The sequence below is a fragment of the Dipteris shenzhenensis genome, chromosome 32 (genome assembly GCF_047967505.1).
Source record: "Dipteris shenzhenensis isolate YYH24624 ecotype China chromosome 32, Dip_SZ_1.0, whole genome shotgun sequence".
Lineage (NCBI taxonomy): Eukaryota > Viridiplantae > Streptophyta > Polypodiopsida > Gleicheniales > Dipteridaceae > Dipteris > Dipteris shenzhenensis.
In genome coordinates, this window is record NC_141627.1 from 41,491,248 (window position 1) to 41,507,809 (window position 16,562).

Sequence of the window (16,562 nt, forward strand, 5' to 3'; positions counted from 1 at the left end):
ATTTAAAAAGTTGTGTGTGTTAAGCAGACAGTCGATACATGAGTCATACGATGGGGGCCAATATTTGTGAGTAGTATTAACGAAAGAAAGAGGCCTTCGCATCTCAAAAAACTACTTTGTGTGTGTTAAAGAATCCAGTATAGGCTCCAGAGTGAAACCATGGTATGGGGCTGCAAAGCAGGCAGCAATCACCACAGTCAACTTCAGAGGCCATTCACCACATTTAGTGGACCACCAGCCCTATCAAATAAGCACCTTTCCACTCATTCCACATGCATTTCAGAAAATTTCATTGCTCTTATTACTCAAGTAGTTGTTACCAGAAGATTTTAAGTGTCTTGTGCATCCTCTGCCTCTCCAATTGGTTAGGCCATTAAATTATGATTCCGAATTAAGACTTGAATGTTTGATTAACCTTTAAGTTGATTGAGAATTTCAGAGGAAACTATCTCAAAAGGGAAACGCATATTTTGTTTTATTCATGCTAAGCAAGTAAACCACTTACTTGTCTTCAACCAAACCAAAATGGTGCAGCAACACACCACTGTGAGCATCAACATTAGGCCATGGGTTTTTCACCTGGGAAACGTGCCATGAAACAAAGAAGAAATAAGAAGCATTGCAAATCCAGAACTACATAACTGTTCCTAGTTTCTTGTATTAATTGGTTTTACGAGCCGATCTAAGAAAAATTTATGACATCATATTTGCATGAACAAACATAAAGGCAATATGAAAGCACTATGGTAGGTAATAAACTTGCTCGGATGACGTTAAGAGTTGAGAGAGACTGTTCCTAGTTTCTTAAATTAATTGGTTTGACAAACCAATCCAAGAGCAATTTATGACATCATATTTGCATGAACAAACATAAAACCACCATGGCAGGTAATAAACTTGCTCTGATGAAGTCAAGAGTTTGAGAAAGACGGTTTTAAAAAATTTACTATGCCCACACATCTCAACTGTTTGGAGGAAACGTTCTACACTAAACTTAATAGCGTCCAAAAGATAAATCATTGGAAACACACAAGCATACCACATACTGAGTTTTAATTTTCTTTTAAATTCTATGTTTAAATATAAATGTTTGTATTGATAAATCATCCAAACATAAACAACATACCTTCCCAAGATCAAGAAGAACTGGTGGCACAACTTCATACAGTTTTGAGACCTTCAGTCACAAAGTTAGAACCCGTTAGCAATAAGGGGCATGTATCGAGCAACAGCTGACCTCGCTACATTTGATATGCAGATTGGGATCCCCAACTAAATTGCTAATGTATTTAAAGCATTCATGGATACACAAATCACTCCTTTTTGCCATGCAATGGTACATGTACGCCGCACTTTGCCGCGCAATGGTGCGTGCGTGTGTGTGTGTGTGTGTGAGTGAGAGAGAAAGATAGAGAGAGAGAGAGAGAGAGAGAAAGAGAGAGAAGGTTTGGGGGGCGCGGGGGGGGGAGGACATCGCCACCACACATTAAAAAATACCAGCTTGAACAATGGATCATCTGGCAAGTGCTTCAGAGCAAACTCTCTCTGGCAGGTGTATCTTGGATCCGTCTTCCGCAACACCGCATGACCAAATCCTGGGACCACCTGTCATGTCATAAGGTTTGACAACTTAGTAAGGTTAAGCACATGACATTGACATAAACAGAAAAACTACCGAGGCAGAATAATGAAGATTATCTACACCTTCCCACTTTTCAAAGTCTTCAACACGTAATCCTTGAGCTGATCAGTGTTGACATCAGCACCAATCTCTTTGACAACAAATTTAATCCAGCGCAGAACTTCCTAGAAGTACAACCAGACACCAGGCAGAAAGAGACTGGTCAAAGTGACACACCAAAACAGTATACAGAAACACATATCCATGTATCTGAAGATGTGCTATAAATGGACCTGATTAGCAAGACCGTGCAGAGGACCTGCCAAGCCATTTATTCCTGCTGCAAATGAAAGATAAGGATCTGAAAGTGCACTCCCAACCTGTATTGTAACAAAAGCGCACAAAACATTACACTCAAGCAAATTGGCAGAACATCGTCATTATGGAAAGAAGAGAGCTACCCAAAAAGGAAAGTGCCAAAAATGACAGACTTCCTGGAATTATCTCGAACCCCACTTAAAAAGGATGCCTGTGCAAAAAATTATGAATGCAGGTCGAGTCAGGTTACTTCTGCCCTTAAACATTCCTCAGGAGCGTTTTGAGCAGATTGCCATGGACTTTGTGGTGAAGCTTCCCAAAAGCAAGCATTAACTAAATGATACATGCTTGACCATAGTGGATTGGTTCACTAAATTCTGCATGTTGATTCCATGCAAGGAAAATTTATTAGCTCAGGATGCAGCCCCCTTATTCATTAAGCATTGGTATCCTATTTGTGGGTTGCCTCGCAGCATTATGCAGACTGGAATTCAAAGTTTACTAGTCAGTTCTGGCGGGCACTGTTCCAGAACTTTTGTACGCAGCCGCAGTTTTCCAGCTCCATTCACCAGAGTCAGATGGTCAGACAGAAACAATTAGCTAGCATTTGATGTTCAAAGTATTATATCAATTATCAACAGAATCAGCATGACGTTTCTCTTCCCTTGGTCCAAATCACTCATTTTCATCTAGTATTTGGCAAGCACCATATGAAGCAACCTTTGTAGGTAGTTCAAGTCTCTTCTCATATTCACCACCAAGAAAGATTATGAAGCATATTGGGTTGTGGAATATTATGCTGAGATTCTAGAATCTGTGAGGGATCCGATTGCCTATACAGGCCAGATGAACAAGCATCATCCAGAAGCGCATTACAAAGAAGGTGATTGGGTGTACTTACACATCATCAAGCAACAATGGAAGCAAGTTCAAAAGAAGTGTCCCAAGCTGCCCTGTCATGACAAGAGAAACTACTAATCTGTGATTAGTAGACATTAAAACATTATTATATATTATACGCCAATGGTGTAACATGTATTTGTATTCATGATGGACACCAACCGATTTGTTATGGTGGTGAATCATCTCAGTAGATAGGACTAGTCGAGCTGGAGCCACTACTTCAGACGGCATCGAATTTGGACATGTGATACTTATTCTATTAATAAAAATGTGCACGTATGTGTCTAGGTCCTAGGGGCATTAGGAAGGGAAGGGTGCATTAAGGTGCATTGAATGGTAGATGCATGGGTCATAGGCTAAGGTTAGGTGTAAATGGGAAGATGGAACTTGAGTGATCTCAAGGGACATTAATGAAAGGGTATCACCCTTACACATATTGAGTATGATAACCCACCTATAAAATTACCTTCCTCTCTCCCTCAGCCCCTCCCTCCCTCTCTCCCTCGCCCTCAGCCCCTCCCCCTCCCCCTCCCTCAGGCCCTCCCTCCCTCCTCCTCCTCTCCCTCTCAGCCCGCTCCCTCTCCTCTCCCTCTCAGCCCACCCCCTCCCTGCCTCTCCTTCCGCTCCCTCTCCTCTCCCTCTCCTCTCCCTCTCAGCCTGCCCCTCCCCTTCAGCCGCTCCCTTCTACCCCCTCCCTTCCTCGCCTTCTACCCCCCGCTCCCTTCCTCGCCTCCTACCCCCGCTCCCTCCTCTCCTTCTACCCCGCCCACTCCCTACCTCCGCCTTCTACCCCGCTCCCTACCTCCCCTCTTCCCGGCCCTCTACATCGCCCTCTACATCGTAGAGATTGAATGCTCTACCACGTTACTCGCACACATCTTCGGGTCTCACCCTTCCAAATCCCACGCCAGAGACTAGATGCTTGCGGCTCTCCCCCTAGACCTCACTCCACGAATTTTAGATGTTCGTCTTCTGGGACGAGGTTTTTTCCAAGTTGTTTTCGACACTCCAGAGGCTGCGAGCACTATGCTCAAAGCTGAGTTTTTACACCTGGGACACAGGAAGATCTTCTTTGACGCCTTCAATATTGGTTTCGATCCAATGGAGGCAGATAAGGAAATATTTTCGCTCTTAATCAGATTTCCCGGGCTTCCCCAGGTTTACCATTGACTTCTTTCTGTTATTGGGGAGCATTTCGACGCGGTTGCTGAGATCCCACCCCTCCCTGCGTTGCCATTGATTGCAGCAGAGGCAACCAAGGCTGATGGGGTACCTAGAGTTAGGATCCTCCGTAAGGATCCCAACCTCACGATGGACCATGTAATGATCCAGTGCCCGAATGGTTCCTTTTTTCGCCAGAGAGTAGAGATTGCAGGCAGACAAGACCAGTGCAGGATTTGCAGGACCAGTGGACACTTTGCTAGGGATTGCCGAAGGAAGAAGAAAAGGCCCAAGAAGCCCTCTAGTACAGCCACCGCCCCACGGCCTCAACAAGAGGGTGGTACAGGTCCACCACTTGCTCCTCGGTCTCGACAAGGGGGTGGTACAGGTCCAGCGCCTGCTCCTCGACCTCGACAGGGCGGTCCTCCTCAAAGTGGTGGTACAGCTCCTACTCGCCAGAGTGCTCCTCATCGACTAAGCGCTCCTTTGGTACCGCCACCTTTTACCTCTGGTGCCTCACGACCACCCGTCGCATAACAATGGGTTTCGATTCATGTACACGAATACACTAGTGGACTCTGTTTCACCTCGGGTTGTCCCTCCACTCTCACCTCATACAGTCTGAGACGCTTTAGCTTCGACGTCCTCCCCGGTTGTAGCTATGTTGTGTTTTTAGAGAATGAGTTTGGGGAATGTTCCTGGATTCATCTAGGTATATGCTTCTGCCGTATTAGCGGACATGCAAATTTCACCTTGTGAAGTTTTCGTCCAAGTTGCGGCCTGCTGGTATTGTGATAATTCTTTCTATCTTAAATGGTGCGTTGCCCTATCAGCTAGATTTAGATTTAGATGCTCATTGGGGAGAGACTAAAATGAAAATGTTTAGACTTCACAAGCAGTTGTAGCTTGAATGAAGAGATTTTGGACTACCTTTTGATTAGCCTTCTCCTTTAGTGCTAGCCTTCATCATGGCTGAGTCTGCCCTTCACCTCCGGAGTGCTGACAGAAACTCAGTACGAAGACTTTGTATAAATGGATGCTCAAGTATGTGTGGGTGTGTGGATTTGTATGTGTGAGAGCATATTTTTATACTATGGTCTACACCCACTGTTGGGCGCTGATGACGTCAGGGGGGATCACTCACAAGGTTGAAAACCATTAACTCCATCATGCATAGTAGGGACTAGCTACTATGACATCTCCCCTGACGTCATCAGCGTCCAACAGTGGGTGTAGACCATAGTATAAAAATATGCTCTTACACATACAAATCCACACACCCACACATACTTGAGCATCCATTTATACAAAGTCTTCGTACTGAGTTTCTGTCAGCACTCCGGAGGTGAAGGGCAGACTCAGCCATGATGAAGGCTAGCACTAAAGGAGAAGGCTAATCAAAAGGTAGTCCAAAATCTCTTCATTCAAGCTACAACTGCTTGTGAAGTCTAAACATTTTCATTTTAGTCTCTCCCCAACGAGCATCTAAATCTAAATCTAGCTGATAGGGCAACGCACCATTTAAGATAGAAAGAATTATCACAATACCAGCAGGCCGCAACTTGGATGAAAACTTCACAAGGTGAAATTTGCATGTCCGCTAATACGGTAGAAGCAATGAATCTAGGAACATTCCCAAACTCATCCTCTAAAAACACAACATAGTGCAGTTTCAATCTCATGATAGTCACTCACAAGGTTGAAAACCATTAACTCCATCATGCATAGTAGGGAGTAGCTACTATGACATCCCCACTGACGTCATCAGCGCCCAACAGTGGGTGTAGACCATAGTATAAAAATATGCTCTCACACATACAAATCCACACACCCACACATACTTGAGCATCCATTTATACAAAGTCTTCGTACTGAGTTTCTGTCGGCACTCCGGAGGTGAAGGGCAGACTCAGCCATGATGAAGGCTAGCACTAAAGGAGAAGGCTAATCAAAAGGTAGTCCAAAATCTCTTCATTCAAGCTACAACTGCTTGTGAAGTCTAAACATTTTCATTTTAGTCTCTCCCCAACGAGCATCTAAATCTAAATCTAGCTGATAGGGCAACGCACCATTTAAGATAGAAAGAATTATCACAATACCAGCAGGCCGCAACTTGGACGAAAACTTCACAAGGTGAAATTTGCATGTCCGCTAATACGACAAAAGCATATACCTAGATGAATCCAGGAACATTCCCAAACTCATTCTCTAAAAACACAACATAGTGCAGTTTCAATCTCATGATAATCACTCACAAGGTTGAAAACCATTAACTCCATCATGCATAGCAAGGACTAGCTACTATGACATCCCCACAGACGTCATCGGCGCCCAACAGTGGGTGTAGACCATAGTATAAAAATATGCTCTCACACATACAAATCCACACATCGTGATACTTATTCTATTAATAAAAATGTGCACACAGATCTACTTACCCCACGCACAAAAGATCTCTCTCGGGCAGTTCCGGGTCTCTTTACATAGACTTCGTATCGAGAGCGGCAAAGCAGAGCGCCTACCTAGGAGAGGCGCATATGCACATTATGTGACAAGCAGGACGTTGAGACAGAGGAGGTGTCATGTTTACTATGAGATCCGAGGGTGTTTCTACTGCCTCTTCAGAGATAGCTATGGGGTTTTGGCGCGATTCCTCTCCTACCCAGACCAGAGGTGTTTGGCAAGCTTCATTCATGGCGTACTCAGACACCGCGAGAGGATACTTCAAGCACGAAGACTAGAAATAGGCTAGAATAGTGACATGTGGCATGTTGCGCCAAGAAAGGGAACTAGTCTCCTTGTAAATTCTAGTCTATTCACATTTTATTTTTTTACACAATTTTTGTACTGAGATTTCTGTAACCTTTTACTAAGAAATAAATATAAGCCCGAAAGGGGGATCCAGGAGAGCAAGTTGCCCTTGGATCTAATGCTGTGTCTAAGAGAGAGAGAGAGAGAGAGAGAGAGAGAGAGAGAGAGAGAGTTTTGTTACATCGTGAGTTTTGTTTCATTTTGGTATCAGAGCGTCACGACTCATTTCCTTCCAAGGAAAGGATGATCCTTGATGACATAGAGCAGTTAGCGTGCACACGCGAGAACTTAGAAGGCGTTGAAATTTTGATTTCGGCCTATTGGGTTATGGGAATGAAGAATTAATACAGTTGTGCAACCGCAACACTCACGCACGCAGTTAGCAAATGCAGATTGTGTACATGAATTACATGAGAACATGACTTGATTGTCACGGAATTGGGACAAAACTTGGCAATCTTTGTGTGCATTTCCAAGAGAGAAGACGTGCACGTGTACTGGTTGATGCGCGTGAACCTGAATGAGAGAGAATATTGCTATGTTAACGGTTATGTCTTCTGATTTGCGCACGAGAAAATGTTAAGTAGCAACAAAGAAATTGTTGGAAGTAACGCACATGAAGGTTCCATGAAGGTTTAACGAACTTTCTAAGGAGGTGCATAAGCTACGCTCAATTGACGCACAAGAATGGATAGACGTTCAATCTTCGGAGGATGATCTCCGCCAAAAATACACAGACCGTCAGTAAAAAGATACCCCGCAACTACTCTCTACAGTCAAAATTCTTGTTCAAATTGAAGTACAAATTGCTAAGAAGGAAGTGATTATGGAAGTGGACACCAAAGCAAGTAAGTTTCATATCCAAGCAGAGATTAAAGAACACGAAGCTAGATGTGATAATGTGCTGAAGATTAGAATAGGGGGACTACCAAAAGATTGGTACAAAGGGGAGGACACATATAGTGAAATATTGACAAAGATCAAAGCAGGCTTGCCCAACATTGAATAGACGAATGATGATGAGCAAGATGATGACAACTCCATGCCAGCTTCTATTGCGCACTATAAAGGTCATGCAATCCTTACACTGAAATCAAAAGATATGCGGATCAAGCTTCTTTGACAATCTTACAAGCTGAAGGGTAGCAAAGTATGGATAGCTGAGGAGCTTACACAAGCTCAACTCAAGAATAAGGAAACTTAATAAGCTAAAGTCAGGACTGCCAGAAAGGATGGAAAATGGGCAGTTTACCGTGAAGGCGTAGCCCTAATCAGAGAGTTTAAATCAAAACCAAAAGGCTCTCAGTCTTAAACTGATGTATGGCTGTTTACTCTTTCAGACTATTATGTAAGTACTCTATATAATGGGGATTGCTTTTGCACTCCTTGGGAGCTGCCATGTGCACTCCCTAAAGCAGATGTACTAGAGGGTTTCTTGCTGTCCCATAGACCTTTTGGTCTCCATTGGACGTTAATAGACTTTCTTTCTTTCTTTCCTTCTCTCTCAAAGTCAGCAGGACTGGGGGGTAGCTTGAGGTCGCCGCCAACTCCAAGCCCAACTTAGTTCAGTCCACCTCTTTTCAGTCCTAGCTGTCCAACTCTCAGTTCAGACCGTAAGCAATACACCCCACGTTGGTAGCCCAACTTGTGGGGTTAGCTCTAGCACAAGGGCTTTCAGTTTTATGCAAGCCAAGATGGAGACTCCCAAAATGAAGCCTTTGTACTAGGCCATTGCAGCCATACGGACACTTAACTATGCACTGACATACGAACAAAAGATCAGCTAGGACCACAAGAGAAAATTTTATACTTGCAACAGTAAGTAAATGAGGCCAGGCTTCAGCTTGCAGCCCTTGGGAAGAAGTTCAAGATATGGAGTGTAACGGTAAGCAGGAAATCATTGTAGAGGTCATACACAAATGCCGTACATCTCCACCAACACCGATGCTTGTGTCCACATCAAGGAGATGATTACGAATCAAGTCAGGGATCAGTCAAGCAAAAAATGGCCATTGATGCCAACAACAAAATCAATAGAGTGGATCTTTATGTGGAAGCTTAAGAGCAGGATGCCATAGTACAAAATAAGAGGATCCTATGGATTGGGGGACTGAAGATGGCTGCCTCTTTGATGAGGAGGAGGAATATATAGAAGACAAAAAAAATAAATGTTTCAAGAAGAATATACCACAAGTTGAATGGGATGAAAATGATATAAGTTGTATCACTCAAAAGGGAACACAAGTGCAAGTTTAATTTAGAGAGAAGGCAGCAAGAGTCAAGATTCTCAAGCAAACAAATAAGTTGAAGGGTGTAAGGATTTGGATATTTGAAGAGCTCACTCCTGTTAGAATTATTGTTATAATTTAGCAGTGACCAATGTAATGTAATAAGTAGGTTAGGGGCACTTTTCCCTCATTTAGAGGTTTTTCCCCCTAACCACAGTTAGTTCACTAACTACGGTTAGTGAAGGATAAGGTTTTGTCACTTAGACAAAACCTATCCCTCTCTTCAGTTGTAGCACTCTTCTATTGCAACTATTGCTTTCAGCTCTCACTCTCCTACACTCCTGCTCTCACACTTTGCTCTCTCTCTTCAACTCACATTTGGTATCAAAGCAGGTTGACCCTGCTCCCTGCTTCCTTGCTCGCAAGCTCCCTGCTTCAAGCTCAACAGCTCGCTGCCCGTCCGTACAAGGCCGTCGTCCGTACAGTCCTCCGTACAATCTGTATGGACTGTACTTCCTACGCCGTACAACTCCCAAGCGTGCAGCTTCCATCGCCCGTACCTTCGCCGTATTGTTTCGTATAGTTGCCGTACGCTTGTCCGTACCTGCACGCGCTGACAACACCATCCATACCTGCTACAGCCCCTTGCTACGCACGTGATCCGTACATACGTACGGATCTGAAGCGGCGCCCATACACTGCTCTAGTCCGTACTCTGTACTGCAGACTGTCGTCCGTACAAGCTGCCAGATCCGTACATCGCCGTACAGTTCGTCGTCCGTACAACCGTACAGCTCCATCCGTACAGCTCGCCGTCAGATTTGTACATCCGTACAATTCCGTACAAAATCTGCACTGTGCCGTACGGCCGTACACAGGAGGGTACCCGTCCGTATAGCAAAGGAGCTATTGGTTGGTAAACAAATGCAGAGAATTGCAAAAATTTGGGGCTTTTGCAATCACACTGCAATTTTACAGTGAAATTTGTGGCTTTTGCAGGCAGAGAGCAATTTGTGCAACATTTGGGGCTTTTAGACCATTTGCCCCTTTCTGGTTGCAATTTCAAGCCACAAATTGGGGCTTTTGTGTTGGGAGAGCAATTTTGCAGGTTTCAGTTAACATTGCCTTTCTGTAAGTGTTTTGAAGCACTTTTGGCAGGTTTTGGGAGAGATTGGATGCTCTGGCAGATTTCTGACAAAGACATTACAGAAATTTGAGTTGCATTTTTAGCCAATGTTTGGCTGTATTTTTTTGGGAATTGTGCACTCCATTCCCAGCAAGGGAATTCAGATTTGCATTTGCTGTATTTTCTTTCTCAGACATGGCCCAACAAAATCAGAATGATTTCCAGTTCAGTGGTCTCTCACAAGAGGATAAGCTCGATGGTACAACCTACTCCCTCTGGAGTTTTATGGTACGCAATATTCTGATTTCCCGTAATTTGTGGGACTATGTAAATGGGGATGAGATCCGGCCAGCAAATGTGGCACCTAATACCCCTTCCCAGCAAGGATACCTCACTGAATTTGTCATTGAGGGGGGGTGCAAATCCTCTCAATTTTCACGAGTTAATAGGACTTTTGTTGCAGGAAGAGCAGACCAAGAAAAACATGGCTTCACGAGCAAGTGAACATGCCATGCTTTCAAAATTCAAGCCTAAGGTAAAGGGACAAGCAAAGACATCAGCAAGTCAGCCTTCCAGTGGTTCAGGACAGCCTTCTCAAAAGGCTAAGGGTGATGCAGGTAAGCCTAAGAAGAAGGGAATATGTCATTATTGCAAAAAGCCATGTCACTACATTGGAGAATGCAAGAAGAGGCTTGCAAAAGAAAGAAAAACAGCTCCGGTATGGCTATTTCAGATTCAGCTCCTCATGCATCTGACAATGAACAAGCTACAGCCAACTTTGTGGAGCACGACTATGCCTTCTAGTCTTGCATTTCAGACTCTCAGTTGGCTGCTCCGGATAGTACAGCCACTTGTAATGATGACTCTTATGCTTTTCTAACATGCAGTTATGATTCTTCCAAGGATGCATCAGCTTTCAGTGTCAATGAGACACAAAATACATGGTATTTTGATAGCGGTGCCTCAAAGCATATCACTTCCACGAAGTGTCTTTTCACATCTCTGCATCCACCTCCCGTTGGTAAAAAGGTCACATGTGCCAACAACTCCTCCTATTCAGTTCGTGGTACAGGAGAAGTTGAACTTACAGCCATTGATGGCTCAACATTCAAAATTTCTGATGTCTTGTATGTGCCTGGTATGACAAAAAATCTACTTTCAGTGTCCACTCTTAACAGAGCTGGATTTCAGGTCATTTTTTACGATGACAAGTGTGCAGTCCATGACAAAGAGAATGACTATGCCTTGAGATTGTATAGCACATTGTTACGTGGTCTTTTTCAGCTTGACATGTATGAGAAAAGACCAGCACATACTCCTGCAATTTCCACTCCTACTGCTGCTATGCAGAATGAGGAGTTATGGCATGCTAGATATGGACACATGCATTATGGCAACTTGATGACACTTCAAAAACATGCTATGGTTGATGCATTGCCTCCTCTTGAAACACCTCCTCCACATGCCTATGAAGGGTGCATTCTTGGTAAAATGCACAGATTTCCTTTCAAGAAGGATGGATCAATAAAAGCTGTTCGAAAATTACAGCTTATTCATAGTGATGTCTGTGGTCCCATGAGGACTCCATCATTGGGTGGTCATCTTTACTTTGTCACTTTTATAGATGACTACTCCAACTACACTTGGGTTTATGGGCTGAAATGCAAATCAGAAGTGTTTATGGTTTTCAAACACTTTGCAGCCATGGTTGAGAATGAATCAGGACTCAAGATACAGACATTACACACAAATAGAGGAGGGGAGTATTTGTCTGCAGATTTTGATGCATTTTTGAAAGCAAAGGGCATTGCACATCAGCTTACAGTGAGGCTAACCCCTCAGCAAAATGGCAAAGCTGAGAGGAAAAATCGTACTCTTATGGAGATGGATAGATGCATGCTCAAAAGCAAAAAATTGCCTCACAAATTTTGGCTTGAAGGTCTCATGTGTGCCAATTATGTTTTGAATCAGGCTCCCACAAAAGCTTTGAAGACCAAGACTCCCTATGAAGTTTGGCAAGGGAGAAAGCCTTCTGTGGATCATTTTCGTGTTTTTGGATAACTTGCATATGCTCATGTGCCCGTTGAGTTTCGGCATAAGTTGTCTGATAAGGCAATCAAATGCATTTTTGTTGGGTACAGTGCAGAGAGCAAGGGCTACTGTCTCTACAATCCTATCACACGCAAGATTATTGTCAGTAGAGATGTTATATTTTCAGAAAATTCAGCTCACACTCAAGCTGAATTTGATTTGCTTACTTCTTCCGATGATGTCGTTGAGGGATTACTACCCATTGCCTTGGGTTCCCCTGCTGATATATCTAATGCAAATCAAAATTTTCAGATACCTCCACATGCTCCGATTCAGCCACAGGATGTCTTACCACCTCCACAAGCAGTGGAAGAGGTTGTTCAGCAAGAAATTGCAGATATACATGCAGCAAAAACAGTCCCAAATTGGCTGTTACAAACTCTCAGGGAGAGTAAAATTGATGCTCCATTACCTGGCAGAACTCGGAGTGCAGTAAGGCATGGGGGGGAAGCACTTTCAGTTGAATCAGCTTATGCAGGTACTCTTCTTGATGAGGAGCCTGAGACATTTGAAGAGGCACAGGATAATGTGCATTGGATGAATGCCATGCACGATGAATTGCAGTCCATTCAGAAAAATCAGACATGGGAAGTTGTCGATTTGCCACCAGGTAAACATGCCATAGGTACACTATGGGTTTTCAAAGTTAAAAGAAAGCCAGATGGGACCATTGATCGGTACAAGGCAAGGCCGGTTGCAAAAGGATATGCTCAGAAAAAGGACATAGACTATGAGGAGACTTTTGCTCCTACATCCCGAATGACAACCATCCGGTCAGTTATAGCCATGCCTTGGGTTCCCCTGCTGATATATCTGATGCAAATCAAAATTTTCAGATACCTCCACATGCTCCGATTCAGCCACAGGATGTCTTACCACCTCCACAAGCAGTGGAAGAGGTTGTTCAGCAAGAAATTGCAGATATACATGCAGCAAAAACAGTCCCAAATTGGCTGTTACAAACTCTCAGGGAGAGTAAAATTGATGCTCCATTACCTGGCAGAACTCAGAGTGCAGTAAGGCATGGGGGGGAAGCACTTTCAATTGATTCAGCTTATGCAGGTACTCTTCTTGATGAGGAGGAGCCTAAGACATTTGAAGAGGCATAGGATAATGTGCATTGGATGAATGCCATGCACGATGAATTGCAGTCCATTCAGAAAAATCAGACATGGGAAGTTGCCGATTTGCCACCAGGTAAACATGCCATAGGTACACTGTGGGTTTTCAAAGTTAAAAGAAAGCCAGATGGGACCATTGATCGGTACAAGGAAAGGCCGGTTGCAAAAGGATATGCTCAAAAAAAGGGCATAGACTATGAGGAGACTTTTGCTCCTACATCCCGAATGACAAACCATCCGGTCAGTTATAGCCATGCCTTGGGTTCCCCCGCTGATATATCTGATGCAAATCTTTCAGATACCTCCACATGCTCCGATTCAGCCACAGGATGTCTTACCACCTCCACAAGCAGTGGAAGAGGTTGTTCAGCAAGAAATTGCAGATATACATGCAGCAAAAACAGTCCCAAATTGGCTGTTACAAACTCTCAGGGAGAGTAAAATTGATGCTCCATTACCTGGCAGAACTCGGAGTGCACTAAGGCATGGGGGGGAAGCACTTTCAGTTGAATCAGCTTATGCAGGTACTCTTCTTGATGAGGAGCAGCTTGAGACATTTGAAGAGGCACAGGATAATGTGCATTGGATGAATGCCATGCACGATGAATTGCAGTCCATTCAGAAAAATCAGACATGGGAAGTTGTCGATTTGCCACCAGGTAAACATGCCATAGGTTGTGGGTTTTCAAAGTTAAAAGAAAGCCAGATGGGACCATTGATCGGTACAAGGCAAGGCCGGTTGCAAAAGGATATGCTCAGAAAAAGGGCATAGACTATGAGGAGACTTTTGCTCCTACATCCCGAATGACAACCATCCGGTCAGTTATAGCCATGGCTGCAAATTTTGAATGGAATATTCATCAGTTGGACATTAAAACAGCTTTCCTTAATGGAGACTTGTTGGAAGAGGTTTATGTCAAACAACCTCCAGGCTTTGAAATTTCAGGAAATGCACTTCAGGTATGCAAGTTGAATAAAGCTTTGTATGGGCTGAAACAAGCCCCACGTGCATGGTACGTCAAATGAAGATAATATTGCAGCTTTTAAAGCTGAATTGCTGACCACTTTTGACATGTGAGATTTAGGGCTGCTACACTTTTATTTGGGGATCCAGTTCACTCAAGAGAAAAGTGGCATCGTTATGTCTCAATCCAAGTATGTGCAGAAACTCTTGGACAGATTCAACATGCAGGATTGTAAGCCCATAGCTACTCCCATGGAGCCAGGGCTGAAGCTTACAATGCATGATGCAAGTGAATCAATTGATGTCACACTCTACAGTCAGGCTGTTGGATGCCTCATTTATCTCTGCAATACACGACCTGATATTCAGTTTGCAGTTTCTCAGGTGAGCAGATATATGCACAGCCCAAAGACTATGCATTGGCAGGCTGTAAAACGCATCTTCCGTTATTTGCAAGGTACCAAGTCTTTTGGCTTGATGTTTCCCAAGGGGGGTGACTTGCAGATGCATGCCTACAGTGACTCAGATTGGACTGGGGACTATGACACTAGGCAGTCCACAAGTGGCAATTGTTTCTTTTCGGGCAAAGCTTGTATTTCTTGGTTAAGCAAGAAACAATTCATAGTGGCTACCTCTTCATGTGAAGCTGAGTACAGGGCAGCTTTCACAGCGACAGTTGAATGTGTTTGGCTGCGTCGTTTATTTGCTGATCTTCATCTTTCATTGGAGGGTCCTTCTCCAATTCTCACTGATAGTCAGAGTGCTATTGCAGTGGCAACGAATCCTGTGTTTCATGCTCGCACGAAGCACATTGAGGTTCACTATCACTACGTCAGAGAGAAGTTGCATGCAAGAGAGATCAGTATGATCTATGTGTCAACACATGACAATGTTGCAGACATTTTCACCAAAGCACTTCCACGTGAAAAGTTTGAGGCATTTCGCAATGCCCTGAACTTATCTCCTTTTGGTGATTGATCATTTCCTTGTACATGACATTGGCACTGCATGGGGGTGTTAGAATTATTGTTATAATTTAGCAGTGACCAATGTAATGTAATAAGTAGGTTAGGGACACTTTTCCCTCATTTAGAGGTTTTTCCCCCTAACCACAGTTAGTTCACTAACTACGATTAGTGAAGGATAAGGTTTTGTCACTTAGACAAAACCTATCCCTCTCTTCAGTTGTAGCACACTCTTCTATTGCAACTATTGCTTTCAGCTCTCTCTCTCCTACACTCTTGCTCTCCTGCTCTCACACTTTGCTCTTTCTCTTCAACTCACAACTCCAACCCAGCTCAAACAAAGGAACATCAGACTCACTAAAGTGAAGGATGTGCATAAAGCTGGCAAATGGGCAGTCTACCAAGATGGACAAGCAATAATTGGGGATTTCCAAATCCAAACCCAAAGACTCAATCTTAAACTGATGTGATGAAGGCCAATTTATTATAGGATTAGAATATAGATGTGTGCTAGAATAACTTTGCGATGCGATGCGATGCCATGTGCACTCCTCGACTCATTGATACTCAGAGACGTAATAGCTACTCCTTTTTTTTGTGTACTTTGTCTCATAGGCCAATGAGGCCTTCTGAAGACGTTAATCTCTCTCTCTCTCTCTCTCTCTCTCTCTCTCTCTCTCTCACATGCACTGTGTGTGTATTGCACACGCGTCCAATGAATCCACATAAAATGCCTTGTGCCACTTTGTCAGTTTCTATGCCCACTAAAGATGTTCCTTCTCCAGTGGTCAGCAAAAATAAAAGCAGTAGACAGCCTGCTGGGAGTCAGGATAAAGGCAAAGCTCCAGTGGCTCCCAATGGGAATCTCACATCACTTTCACCTCCTGTCATTCAATCCTCGACCAAAGGACAGCAACCTTCAACTGATGGCTGGCAGAGTCCAAGAAAAGTTATTTCTGCTAGAAGAATTCCACCCCCCCGCACTTGGACTGGTGCCTCTTCTAGCGGGAATACCCCAGAGATAAACACAGGAATTGGGATTACATGGGCTGCGGTAACAGCCAGCAGAACACTCTTCCCTGAAGAAGAGGTTGCTGCGTTGCTGTCTACTTCTCAGGCGGCTACTTCTTCTCAGGCGCGAGGTCTCGACCTTGAGATAGAAATGCAAGGCTGACCTCATAAATTTTGCTGCTGTACATAGTTGTTACATTACTATAAATACCTGTATATATGACTGCTCACATCAAATGTTT

At 43.8% G+C, this 16,562-nt stretch overlaps 1 protein-coding gene across 1 annotated transcript in view; it reads right to left on the reverse strand.

Moving 5' to 3' along the window:
- Window positions 1-16,562, reverse strand: part of LOC147880768 (citrate synthase, mitochondrial-like) — a 116,905-nt gene that overhangs the window by 26,009 nt on the left and 74,334 nt on the right. The window contains exons 13-17 of the mRNA XM_087370542.1: window positions 1,915-2,001; window positions 1,705-1,806; window positions 1,498-1,605; window positions 1,127-1,177; window positions 506-579 (exon numbers count right to left, since the gene is read on the reverse strand). Of these exons, the coding sequence (XP_087226668.1) occupies window positions 506-579; window positions 1,127-1,177; window positions 1,498-1,605; window positions 1,705-1,806; window positions 1,915-2,001 (422 nt within the window). The remainder of the gene's footprint in view (window positions 1-505; window positions 580-1,126; window positions 1,178-1,497; window positions 1,606-1,704; window positions 1,807-1,914; window positions 2,002-16,562) is intronic.